The sequence below is a fragment of the Dromiciops gliroides genome, chromosome 4 (genome assembly GCF_019393635.1).
Source record: "Dromiciops gliroides isolate mDroGli1 chromosome 4, mDroGli1.pri, whole genome shotgun sequence".
In the NCBI taxonomy this organism is placed as follows: domain Eukaryota; kingdom Metazoa; phylum Chordata; class Mammalia; order Microbiotheria; family Microbiotheriidae; genus Dromiciops; species Dromiciops gliroides.
In genome coordinates this window covers 24,199,452-24,212,843 of record NC_057864.1, presented here as the reverse complement: position 1 = coordinate 24,212,843, position 13,392 = coordinate 24,199,452, and the positions used below count along the sequence as shown (strand labels likewise).

General features: G+C 47.3%; 1 protein-coding gene across 2 annotated transcripts; it reads right to left on the bottom strand.

Annotated features, from left to right (window-relative positions):
* Positions 1-6,609: 6,609 nt before the first annotated feature.
* PARS2 (prolyl-tRNA synthetase 2, mitochondrial) lies at positions 6,610-11,630 on the bottom strand. Of its 2 annotated transcripts, none has more exons than XM_044004596.1 (2): positions 11,507-11,630; positions 6,610-9,947 (listed from the first exon to the last, which is right to left on the bottom strand). In XM_044004596.1, exon 2 carries the CDS (start codon positions 9,917-9,919, stop codon positions 8,492-8,494), a length of 1,428 nt encoding a protein of 475 aa, XP_043860531.1. In that variant the 5' UTR covers positions 9,920-9,947; positions 11,507-11,630; the 3' UTR covers positions 6,610-8,491. The 2 variants fall into 2 exon arrangements, with proteins under 2 accessions (XP_043860531.1, XP_043860533.1); XM_044004598.1 differs by lacking the exon at positions 11,507-11,630 and adding an exon at positions 10,805-10,923.
* Between the last annotated feature and the right edge of the window lie 1,762 nt (positions 11,631-13,392).

Genomic DNA, 13,392 nt, shown 5'->3' with positions numbered 1-13,392 from the left:
CATTCCCCAATTGATGGGCACCCCCTCAACTTCCAATTCCTTGCTACCACGTAAAGAGCAGCTATAAATATTTTTGTACATGTGGGTCCCTTTCCCCCTTCCATGATTTCTTTGGGAAAAAGACCTAAAAGTGGGATTGCTAGGTCAAAGGGTATGCACAGCTTTATCGCCCTTTGGGCATAATTCCAAATTGCTCTCCAGAATGGTTGGATCAGCTCACAGCTCCACCAACAATGCATTAGTGTTCCAATTTTCCCACAGCCTCTCCAACATTTATTATCTTCCTTTTTTGTCATTTTAGCCAATCTGATAGGTGTCAGGTGGTACCTCAGAGTTGTTTTAATTTGCATCTCTCTAATCATTAGAGATTTAGAGCATTTTTTCATATGGGAATAGATAGCTTTGGTTTCTTCATCAGAAAACTGCCTGTTCATATCCTTTGACCATTTCTCAATTGGGGAATGACTTGGATTCTTATAAATTTGATTTAATTCCCTATATATTTTAGAGATGAGGCCTTTATCAGAAGCACTTGGGGCCCCTGTTCTGAAGAGCATGGCACGCTGAGAGCAAATTCTAGGTGGTCCCTTGGTGCCCGTGCAGCTGCACAGGGCAGGAAGGGTCCTTTTGCTAAAAAGGCTTTAAAAGAAGAGACCACCCTTGGGCTTTCTCTTCCTTCCCCTCTCTGTGTCTGTCTGTCTGTCTGTCTGTCTGTCTGTCTGTCTGTCTTTTGATCCTTCTCCCTCTCTTCCCATGACTAGTGATACAGCCCCTTCCCTACCCCGTTAGCAGGAAGGGCCCACTGTCACAGCCTGAGTCCGTGTTTGCCTAGGGGAGCTGAGCTGGGACCTCGAAAGCCTGGCTGCCTTTTCCCCTTTTGTGCTTCTTTCCCTGAGCAGGGGTGACTGACTGAGCAGCAATCTTGAGAGGGCCGTGTCCAGCCTTGGAGGTACCCTGCTCCGGAGTCCCCGAGGAGCAAGCTTATTGTCAGATGGTCAGATGTTTAAGTGTCAGCCTTCAAGGAGGGAATCAGTCATTAGGTGTTGCTGCTTGCTCAAGTCTTTGGCAGTGTGCACTTGTGAGTCGTGTGTGTGTGTGTGTGTGTGTGTGTGTGTGTGTGCACACTCCCTCTCGCATGCACGTGCGATCCACACGAGTGCACATGAGTGCAGAAAAGAAACAGCCTCCTATGGAGGAGTGAATGAATGAATAATTAAACCATTTATTAGATGCTATGTGCCTAGCACTGTGCTGCACACCAGGAATACAAGTAGAAGCTTGAGTGGACACCCCACGGAAGGCAGTTTAGCTGCAGGCCAGGGGAGAGTTTCCCTATCAGAGGGTCCTGTGGCAGGGCCCAGGGTACACCTAGGGCCAAATGACCGTGCCCAGCCTGGCATAGTACAGGTGGTAAGGCCCTGGGGACCACAGGAGGTGGGGGCAGGCAGGTAGAAGTCCTGATGGTCCCCCACGTCACCAGAAGACTTGGACTGGGTGACTCCCAGCTCAGCTGTTCTTCCTTCCCGCAACAGGGCCAAAGCCCAGGGAGAAGGAGGAGGAGGAGGAGGAGGAGGAGGAGGAATAGGAGGGATGAGGGAAGTGACAACCTTTGCACTCCCTCACAGTGACCCTGTGGAGCAGGGAATATAAGTTATTATTATTATTCCCATTTCATGGTTAAGGAAAACTGAGGCTCAGAAAAAGTGATCATTTCTTTCCCCCAAAACCTTGTAAGTTCCTTGAGGACATGGACATCTTGCTTTTATCTTTCTATCTCAGTGCTTAGCATAGTGTCTGACACATGGTCAGAGCCTAATAATTATTGATCAAGCCGTCCAAGGTCACAGCTATACTCTGTGTGAGAACTCTGGGGCTTTCCCGACCCCAATTCAGATATATCTCCTTCCAGGGGTTTTGGGGTAACCCGAAGAAGTTGGGGATGAATTGTCATACTATAGATTCAAGCCCCAATCTGGAATCTCTCCCCCCAGTATCAGTCTCCCATGTCAGTAGCTCCCTGGTATCATTAACCAGTTGCTCATCTCCTTATAACATGGATAAGCCATTAGCATCAATTAACTTTTACCCCAGTATTTACTGAGATGTACTGGAGGGATTGGGGGCTGGGGAGGCGCCCTCTCATTTGTTCTCTGGGAAGAGGAGAGTCAGACAAAGTGGTGACTATAAAACATTTCTACGACTGTACTGAGTTGAATGAAATTGAATAATCCTCACCCCTGACAACCCCCCACCAAAGGTATAAATAAAGTGTCTGTGTTAATAGCCAACATGATATCCAGTCTGTTCACTGGTAGTAACACCTGCATTTATGTGGAGTTTAAAGATCTGTAAAACTATTTATACACATGATCTCATTTGCTCCTCACAAAAAGCTTGTGAGGTAGGAATTATTATCATCTTTTTTTATTGTTGTTATTATTAATTATCCCCATTCTACAGATGAAGACAATAAGGGTTAGAGGTTAAGTGATTTGCCTAAGGTCAGACAGTTAAGTCACCCAGAAAGTAACTAAATTGTGCTAAATCCACTAGACCCAGCTAAACCACTTCTAGACCTACACCCCCAAAGAAATTAAAGAAAGAGGAAATGAATCTTTATGTACGAAAATGTCTATAGCAGCTCTTTTCATGGCAGCCAAAAATTGGAAATGAAGGGGGTGTCTCCTTATTGGGGGGGGGCTAAACAGACTGGAATATGAATGTAATGGAATAGGATTGTGCCATGACAAAGGATGAAACAGACAGTTTCAGAGGAAGCTGGGAAGACTAGTGAATTAATGTCGGGAGAAGGGAGCAGAGCTGGAACAATTCAGATAATGACAACCACCTTATAGAGAATAACAACCTTGACTTCAGAACACTGACCAATGCCATGTGCCACTTACCTTCCGACAGAGAGGACACAGACAGACATTTTTGGACCTGGCTGATGGGGGACTATACAGCCATGAATTGAGGTGGGAAGGGAATAAGTAAATACTTATTTAAAAATAGAAAGAAAGAAAGAAAGAAAGAAAGAAAGAAAAACCTATAAATATATGGCTCCTACTGTGTACCAAGCACTTTGCAATTATTACCTCATTTGATCCTCACAACCACCCTTGGAGGTAAGTGCTATTATTAATCCCATTTTACAGTTAGGGAAACTGAGGCAAACAGAGGTTTGGTGACTTGCCAGAGTCCACACAGCTAATAAGAGTGTCTGAGGCTGGATTTGAATTCAAGTCTTCCTGAATCCAGGCCCAGTGCTCAATCCGCTATTTCATCAGCTGCTTCAGGGGCAGGAAAGGGGAGGAAAAGGGGTATTGGGGGGGAGCAGATTCATTTTTGTATTAATTGTTTTCATTATTAATGATTAAAGGTGAGTAAATGTAACAATGAAATTAATTGAAAAAATGAAAACGATACAGCTTATGAGTATCTGAAGCAGGATTCGTTTCCACACTTAAGGGCGAACCTGCTGCCTCAGAGCTGTGCTGTGTTCGGACTTCCCTAATAGTGATAGGTTTTGCATCCACACCCACGACTTCACTGGTGCGGCAAATTCCCTCACCCAAGGCAGGCCAGCACCTGCTCGGCACCTGAGAGTCTCAGCGTGTTCCCAACGCAGCCATTGTGTGCCACTGGCAGGACCTGCACCTCCTTGGAGTCCTCCCCACTCGAAGGTCAGCTACGTGAGGCAACATGCCGCATAAACGATAATAGCAATAATGATTATAATACACATTTCTTCAGCACTTTCAGGTTTACAAAACGCTTTCTTTACCGCCACCCCATAAGGCAGCTAATAAACCTAGCGTTCCCCATTTCACTGATGAGGAAACTGAGGCTGAGCCAAAGTGGGCAGCTCGTTGTCAGGCACTGGAGAAAACCCACATGGCCAAAGCTTTTTCATGACCAGCCAGAGATGCTCCGGCCACGTCCAGTAACTCAGCAGCCTGCCGGAGTGAGCCAGCAGCCGCCTTCACAAGGGCCGGCCCTGGGGTGGTTTTAACCTTGTAGATACATGGGCCTCAGTTCCCCTTAGTTAGGAATCTGCTATCCTACAAACCCTTTTGGCCTCGGCACCATTTTAATTAGCTGAGCTCAATTAAGCTTTAACTGTGGGAGCTAATTAGCAGCCATGAACGCCACTGCTTGACAGACATGTACATGAATCCCTTGGATAGCAGTTCCTCTGATCACACTCCAAAGAACGGGGAGTCTCCACAGGGAATCCTCCACTCAGGAGGTCTGGGGAGAGATCTCATCTAACACCCTCATTTTACAGAGCACAGAAACTGAAGGTCAGAGAGATCACATGACTTGTCCAAACTTCTACAGGGAGTACAGAGCTGAGTCAGGATTTGAATGCAAGTCTTTGGATCCCCAAGCCAATCTTTGCCCCTGTATTTTAGAACTCTGATGAAATGAATGATCGTGATACTAGAGGGCTGATGATAATGGAGAAATTTGTTCTATTTGACTATGTATATTTGTTACAAGGGTTTTGTTTTTGTTTTTCCATTGTGAAAGGGGGAGAGAAAATAGACACTTGTTAATTGGAAAAACAAGAAGCAATTTTTAAAAAATGGTTAAATGACTGGAGCCAAAGACTGAGTATTGATGGTTTAATGTCCACTTAGCAGGAGGTCTCCAATGGTGTTGTGTTGATGTATTTTTTTAATTTTTAATTTTTTTATATTTTTTATTTGTATTAATAGTTTTAATCAGTGGTTTAGATAAAGACATAGATAGGATGTCTATCAAATTTATAGATAACATTAAGCTGGGAGGGATAGCTAACACACTAGATGACAGGACACAAAAATTTGGCAGGCTAGAACATTGGGCTGAATCTAATAAAATGAAATGTAAAGTCTTACACTTGGATTCAGAAAACCAGTGTCTAATACACATGAGAAAAGATGGGGGGTTTTAAAATTTAAAAAAAAATTTTTTTAAGTGAGGCAATTGGGGTTAAGTGACTTGCCCGGGGTCACACAGCTAGTTAAGTGTTAAGTGTCTGAGGCCGGATTTGAACTCAGGTACTCCTGACTCCAGGGTCGGTGCTCTATCCACCGCGCCACCTAGCTGCCCCAAGAAGAGATGGGTTTAAAAAATAAACTAAAAAATAATTGGGGTGGGGGGCAGGGCTGAAGGAAAGCAAAGTGTTCACCAAGAGTGTTTTATATGGAAATCAGGAAAGGTGAGGCCCTGGGACCCCGCCCCCTCCCAATTGGTTATTCCCTCAGACCATTTACATTTTTTCCCAGTAGTCTGTCCCTCTTGTGACCTTCCCTTGCTTGCATGAATTAAACAATAAACAGATCCCTTAATATATCTCTACATCACTGGCAAAACACATCCCCCTATTTACCATATGGGAAATGTGCATCACTTTCTGCATTTCCAGTTCATCACCTTTCTCTCCGTCTCCATCTCTGTCTCTCTTGGTAAGTGGCACATTTCATCTTCACTCTTAGGTTCCTGGTTTATCCTGACATAGATTAGAGATCTCAAGGCTGTTTTTTCCTGTTATCATTGAATACATTGTTCTCCCAGTTCTACCCAGGTCTTCTCAGTTTCCCTCCAATGTGCTGGACCACCATTTCCTCCCAAGGGGTCCCAGCTCTGCCTCACCAGCAGGCCTAGTCTTCTTCATCCAAGCATGGAATTGTACGTATATTCACTTATCTATGAACACGTGGGCCCTGGTAGTAGAACATTAGCCCCTGGAAGGCAAAGATTTTAAAATTTGTTCTATCTCCTACTTGTCGCCTAGAGTCGGACGTGCAGGAAGCACTTAATCTATGCTCAATTTACTAGGGAGTCAGACAGGGCTGGGCTTAAATCCCACCTGTGACCTTGGGCGAAACACAGGCCACTCTGGCCCTAGGTTTCTTCCTCTAAAATGAGGGGGTTGGAGTCGATGGCTTCTAAGTCCCTTCCAGCTCCAGACACAGGAAGCTGGGGCTTCATCAATGGCAGTGCTGGGAAAGAAATGCCCCCCCCCCAGTTCTGCACCCAGATCAGCCCACGTGTGGAATACTGGGTGTACTTCTGGGCAATGCTCTCAAGAGGGACACTGATAAACTACACCCAGACTGAGGGAGGAAGGGGTAGGAACTCAAAACTAGGTAGAGAGACTGCGAATGTAGACATATGGGGAACACCTTAGCTGTTTTTGGTTTTTTGTTTTTTTAGTGAGGCAACTGGGGTTAAGTGACTTGCCCAGGGTCACACAGCTAGTAAGTGTCAAGTGTCTGAGGCCGGATTTGAACTCAGGTCCTCCTGACTCCAGGGCCGGTGCTCTACCCACTGCGCCCCCTAGCTGTCTTCAGAAGATGTAGACATACACCTTCTGTAGGGCCCCATGAGGGAGGACTGGAGGTGAAGGTGACAGTCACAGCATGGTGAAGTCAAAAGAACAATTTTGGATCTGGAATCGATCAGCCCCGGCTGGACTTCCACCTTGGATACTTACTGCCTGCCTGATCTCGGGCAAGGTAAAGTTCCCTTTTCCCCCCAAATGAGGGGGCTGGTTAATACATTTACTGATTTGGTCCTTCCTAGCACTATGATTATAAATGATTTCCGAAGGTCTCTTCCACCTCTAAATCCTATGATTCCAGTTGGCTCCATACAAGGAAGACCTTGGTAACAATTATACTTGGCAATTCCCTATTCTTGGGTGGTACCTCTGGACTTGAACATCTCTTACATTAAAATCATCAGTTTTTTTATCAAAAAACTTAGCCAAACAAAACCAATTAGGAGAAAAGATCTGATATTCCCGCATACATTAATAAAACTATTAAGAGCACACTTTCAAGTCACTGGAGATAGGCATTTATCCAGGATTTTCTTCCTCCGTCACCAGGTTGACCCCCCCCCCCCAGCATAGCTGAGTCCACACTATAGGAGTGACCCAGCCTGAGCTGGCAGTTCTGCCAGTCTTGGGCTGCATGGGGTTCTGGTTGCTCAGGGGTTAAACCTTTACAACTGCACCCTTCATCTGAGGGCTGTCCAAGAGTGTCCTGAAAGACCTTCTCACTGTGCAATGATACACCTTGGAACTTCTCCTAGTCATCAGTTTGTGCTGTAAACCATAAAGGTGAATGGCCCTTTATAAGCGAACAGGAAATTGCCTCATTTTCTTTCAAAGACCCTCTACCCATCTCGGAGATAATAAACCCTTGGGTGTCCTTCACTGATCGTTCCAAGTATCCAGGAAACAAATGAAAGACCGGAGAAGGGATGCAGAAGAGGGGAGGAAGAGGGAAAGCCCTTACATGGTTAAAACACACCCAAAGTTTACCAATTTCTGCAAATTTCCTTTATTGCTGAGATGAAAGTAGTTCTGGTCACGGTCAGAAGACTTGGGTTCAAGGCCCAGCTCTGACACTAATTCATTAGGAGACTCTGGGGCAAGTCACTGTGCCTCAGTTTCTCATCTGTAAATAAGAACATGAATCTTCTCAAACCTTCACCTTCCAGGGATGTTGTGAGGACAGTGCTTTGCAAATCTGAAAGCATCATGACAACACAAGCTTCATTCCCACTAAAACGTGGAAGGAATCCATGACTGGTGTTATAATGCTGGCCAATTTTTGTCCCTTTGTTAATTCTGCTCAATATTCTCTCTGCATCTCCTTTCACAAGTCCTCAGGAAGAGCCAGGGATAATACAGCCTGTACCTGGTATGTTGCCAACATCCCCGTGCCATCCATTGATGGCAACAAAGTCGGCAAGTCCAGGACAACAGCAGGTTGGGGACACGGCGCCTGTGTCCCTACTGACTCCTCCAAGGGGATGGAATCATTTTACAGACGGCATCTGTGGTCACTGCATTCCTGAGGTAGACAGCAAAGCACCATCACAAGAGCACAAGATTTGAGGGTCCCCAGTAGTAAGAAGAGCCAATGGCAGACACACTAGGTAGCAAATCAGAAGTCTTTGGCTCTCTAATCCCGGCTCCATACCTGTGGTTATTTGGCTGGACCTGTTAACAGGGCAAAACATGACAGAGGCTAAAAATGAACATTTTTTATATCTGAGGCTCATAATCCAGCAGCTTGGCCTCATGAATCAGGAGGAAATGAGCTCAGGCTCTTAGTCCAGTCTAATTAGGGCTAAGGTCTCCAGGGGAACTTTCTCATCTGGTCTCCCATCTAATTGGCTCAACTTTCCAGTTGGCATGGAGTGGGAACCTTGGCCTTGAAGTTAAAGACGAAGAACTGCCTGCCACGAGCAAGCTTCTCACATCACAGAAGGTTCTGCTGATTTAAAGTAGAGCAAGTAGACAGTCAGTGGAGAAATCAAATTCCTTTCTTTTTATATGAACGAGTGATGATGTTCCCTGAATGAATGAATGAATGATGAAGCTTCACTACCTCCTAGGAGCTGCACTGCTTCTAGGGAGAACAGCCTACAACACAACTGTGAAAGGACATAACCTAGGACCTAGCAAGGAGCAGAGACCGTGCCTTTAGATAACCGGTATTTTACGCAGCAAATCAATCACCCCTTGTTTGGGGAGGAAGACCACCTCATCAGTGCTCTGACACCAAACCTCAAAATGGAAGGGCTGTTCCAAGGCTCTCTTGCCGGCTATCACAACAAAGGGGTAGCCAAGTTTGTTGGCATCTTTCAATCTGTTTCCAATGGTCAAATGTGTCCTGTCATCAAGCAAGACCTCACTCTGCAGCTGGGGCAAGGCTTCCGTGATATTGTCATAGAGAGTCTCCATCACCTCTATTCCTCTCTCTTCTTTGCTGCCCTTCTTTGGGGGAATCAGGCACACTTGGTAAGGGGCAAGTAGGCCAGGCCAGCGGATACACTCGTCTGTGGAAAGTGCTTCGATGGCTGCAGCTAGGATGCGGGTGACGCCTAAGCCATAGCACCCCATTTCTACCAGGGAAGGCTTTCCCTGAGCATTGACAAACTCGGCATTGAATACAGAAGAGTACTTGGTGCCCAGGTAAAAGGTGTGCCCCACCTCAACACCTTTGGTTTCCGTCAATTTCCCCTGGCAGACAGGGCACGTTGGCTGCTTGGGGTCCAGTGTCTCAACATTGGCTGTGAAACTGCAATGTGAGCAGATGGCAAGCACGTCTTCTCCAATGTTCAAGGGGAGCTGAAACTCATGAGACATCGTCCCGCCAATGCTCCCCACGGCGGCCTGCACCTTAATAAACTGAAGGCCGAGCCGCCCAAACACCCTGCCATAAGCACCGCACACCAGCTCATATGTCTGGTGAGCAGCTTCCGAAGAGCAGTCGAAGGTGTACATGTCCTTCATGTAAAACTCCCGGCCTCGCAGGAGGCCAAAGCGGGGTCTGGGCTCATCCCGGAACTTCCGTGTGACCTGATAGAGGATGTGGGGGAGCTGCTTGTAGGACAGGGTCTTCTGAGAGGCCACCAGGCTGGTGATGACCTCCTCATGCGTCGGTCCCAAGCAGTATTCTTTGTTGTGTCGATCCTGCAGCTGGAAGAGCTCTTTGCCCATGAGGCTCCACCGGCCGGTGGCTCTCCAGAGCTCAGCTGGGCTCAGGGTGGGCATGTCTAGCTTCTGCCCGCCGATGGCCTGCATCTCCTGGTCTATCACCCTGATCAGCTTCTCCATGGCTCGGACAGTATAAGGCAGGTAGTGGTAACAGCCAGGGCCGGCAGGGTGAATCAGCCCGGTCTGTAGCATCAGCCTCTGGCTCTTACAGGTCAGCTCGGCCGACCTGCTCTCCAGTCCGACCACCTGATCATCTCGGAGGTTCTGAGGCTGGAAAAAACGAGACAGCACCAGACGTTTTGCTCTGCCTGGGGGATGATGGTAAGACCTGCAAAGAGGATACTGTGCCAGTGGGCAGCAGGCCAACAGTATGCCAGAAAAGCCCCTCCATCTTCTCAGAAGCCCTTCCATGTCACCTCAGGGCAGGAACCACTCAGATCTGTAGGAAAATGAATTATACACCATCAAGTACTCACTCCAGAGAGAAGCTAGGTGGCACAGTGCACAGAGCACTGGGCCAAGTCACTTCACCCTGGTTGCCTCAGTTTCCTCATCTGTAAAATGAGCTGGAGAAGGAAATGGCCAATCACTCCAGTATCTTTGCCCCAAAAAACCCCAATAGGATCATGAAGAATCAGACACAACTGAACAATCACCACCACAGGGTGAAATTATCTGTTGTGAGCCAAGCGCTGTGTAAACCTAGAAATGTGGACTTTTCTTAATTTAATGATAACATCTAATAAACCAGCTGATTTTCTTTCCTTCCAGCAGGACTCCCCCCCCCTCACTCATACACAGCTATGAGTAGTCTCATTTCCACCAATCTAAATTTTTTTCCCCTTTTCTCTTATTTAAACTTAAAATTGTGTTCCCACTAGAGAACACAGGACACCTAACTAGGTACCAAGCATCAGCAAGGCAAAGTAAATAGAAGGCTGACCCCAGAGTGAGGGGAACTTTGGTTCACATCTTGCCCTAGGTGACCCTGCACAGGTCATTTAATGTCCCCAGGCCTGAGGTAGCTCATTCAGACTATAAACTGCAGAGGTAGAGGAGTGTCTCACCTGGAGATCCCCTCCCTTCACAGATGAAATCATGGGTCCAAGCATACAAATGAGCAAGAACCAGCCAATAGTTACTGTGCTGGGGGAGGGAAGGGTACAGGCAAGCAATGGTAGGATTTAGAGTTGGGGGGAACCTTAAAGGTTGTCTGGTGCCCCCCCCCCCCACACACACACACTTGATAGAGACCTTGCCTCAAGGTCACATCAGCAGTAAGAAGCCGACTCGTACCCGGTTCAATGCTCCAAACCTTTCCATTCCACCAAGGTACAAACACTCCCTGGCTTTCAAGCATCCACAATCAAGTCTGAATCCCAGGACCCAGAAGGAGGGTGTTCATTTCGTTCTAGTCAGTTTCCCCATCTGCAAATGGAGGGCAGTGTCTCCTGCCAGCCCTGAACCTCCGCGTGACCCTTGTCCCCATCACCCTGGTCGCCCTTCTCAGGGTCCCTGGGTCCCCTTCCAGGCCAACCCCCTCATTATTGAGAAGGAAACTTCAAGAGTAGCAGCTTTGGGGGCGTGCCTGGCTTCCCTCTATGGAGAGGACACTGCCGAGAGGATTGGCCATCTCTGGGCCTCAGTTTCCCCGTCTGTGAAATGGGAAGAGGAAGTCCTGCCAGGGTTCCCCCCTCCTTGGAGCGGAGGTCACCCACCGCCCATGGGCTCTGCCAAACAGGCCTCAGTTTCCACATCTATGAAATGGGAGTAGGCTCAAGGATTTTTAAGCCTCGCCTTGCGGAGTCTCTAGGATTGCGGGAAACTGAGGCACAGAAGGGGGTGCGAATCTGTGGCTCGCTCAGGGGGCCCTCTCGCTGGTCAGACCCCAACTCTCATTCACCCTGCTCCCTTTCCGAGGTATGGGTTTAATGCTCCCGCCCGAGATCGCCCAGAACGTTCCGACCCATGTGCCTACGTCCCGACGCCCTCACCCACCGAACGCCAGACCACCGTTCCAGCCGAAGAACGCATGTGCGCGCAGTGGGAGGCGGGGCCAGCCAAAGTGTGAAGGCTCAGGCTCCGGCGCATCTCGCCTTCCTCGGCAGAGTCAGCCAATCAGAAGGTCGATCTCAAGAGAGGAGACCCGCCCCTCTCGCACGCAGAGAAAAGGCCTGTGGGAAGAGAAGAGGCCGGCTCTCACCGGAACCATAGAAGTGACGCGGTAAGGGCCTTTACACCAGACTCCACACACCCTCCACCGGAAGTTTCTTCTAGGCAGACGGAGGCCTTTCTCTATGGTCCCAGTCGTTATGAAAACCAGGCTGCCCCGCCCTGCTCAGGGTTGTACGTAGAGTAGAGAGGTGGCACTAGGACAATGGCAGACTCGGGATGCGGGTTCGAGCCCCGCCTCTGATGAAATGCTTTTTTTTCTTCTTTCTATTGTTAGGGAAAATAAATAAATAAATAAATGAATAAGTGTGTGTGTGTGTGTATAAAACCTTTCCACAAATGGATTTGTGCAAAGCCAAAAAATGGTTATTCAAATGTGACACTAAACCCCAGGAAGCAAACAACGAGGGCCTGAATTCTTCCCTATTGGAGGGTGGCCATTGGAAAGAGGATGTCTTGCAGAGAGAGATTTTGACACTCCCACAAATCCCAGATCTCATGCATGTGAAGACACCCTCCTCCAGTGCAGATCTCAATCCTTCCCTGCCTCCTCATCCTCTGGGACCCTCTGATCCCTTGGAGGTGGGTGGGGGTAGGGGGAGGGAGAATGTGTTTTATATTTGTCTTTTACCAGACCAGTTATTTCATGCATATCGTAGAGAGTTTCCAGGGAGCGCCTGTCATTATCCCTCCTTTCTGAAGTTCAGCACCTGGCTCCCCATCTTCTCCTCTTTCTCAACCCCTACCTTTACACCAGAGGACCTTAATATCTGCATGGCTGCTCCCTTAAACCCTCTCTTCCCTCCCTCAATTCCATGACCTTCACTTCTGAGCCACATAAGGAGGATCCCACACTTGAGCTTACCATTAGCCACAAGAGGTCCACTCTGCCCTTCCCCTATCTGACCACAGCGTCCTATCATTTTACTTCTCCCTGTGTTTCACCCCTTCTACACCTATTCTTTGCCTTCATCTATGAGGTCATTCCTTTGACCTCTCATGAGTTTCTCAGGCCATCACACCTGTTGTGACTTCATTCATTTTCCTTCTTTCTTTCTTTCTTTCTTTCTTTCTTTCTTTCTTTCTTTCTTTCTTTCTTTCTTTCTTTCTTTCTTTCTTTCTTTCTTTCTTTCTGTGAGGCAATTGGGGTTAAGTGACTTGCCCAGGGTCACACAGCTAGTAAGTATCAAGTGTCTGAGGTCAGATTTGAACTCAGGTCCTCCTGACTCCAAGGCCAGTGCTCTATCCACTGCGACACCTAGCTGCCCCCATTCATTTTCATTAGTGGTTTGTCTGCCATCTTCCCCATTAGAAAATGAGGTTCTCAAGGACAGGGACCTTGGTTTTTGTTTTTTTTTTTCCTTTCTTTGTAACCCCTTTGATAGCACAATATCTGGTCCATAGAAAATAATTAGTACTTCTTGACTGACTGACTGACTGACTGATTGAATGCCAAATCTTCTATTGGAGGCCCATCCAATTAATGCATTGGGAATCTTCTCTTAGTTCCCTTGTTGTTGTATGGAAAGTAGCCTTGTTATCTCCAACTCTGGAGACCTGACCAACCCTTCTTTTTTTTTTTCTGGTCATACATCTTTTTCTGGTCTTATATCTCTTTGATGACTTCTTTTATTATCTTTATTCTTCTTTTGTAATGTATTACAGCCAACTGAAATTCCTTCAGTGACCTTAGACTTGAATTCTTCAATCCA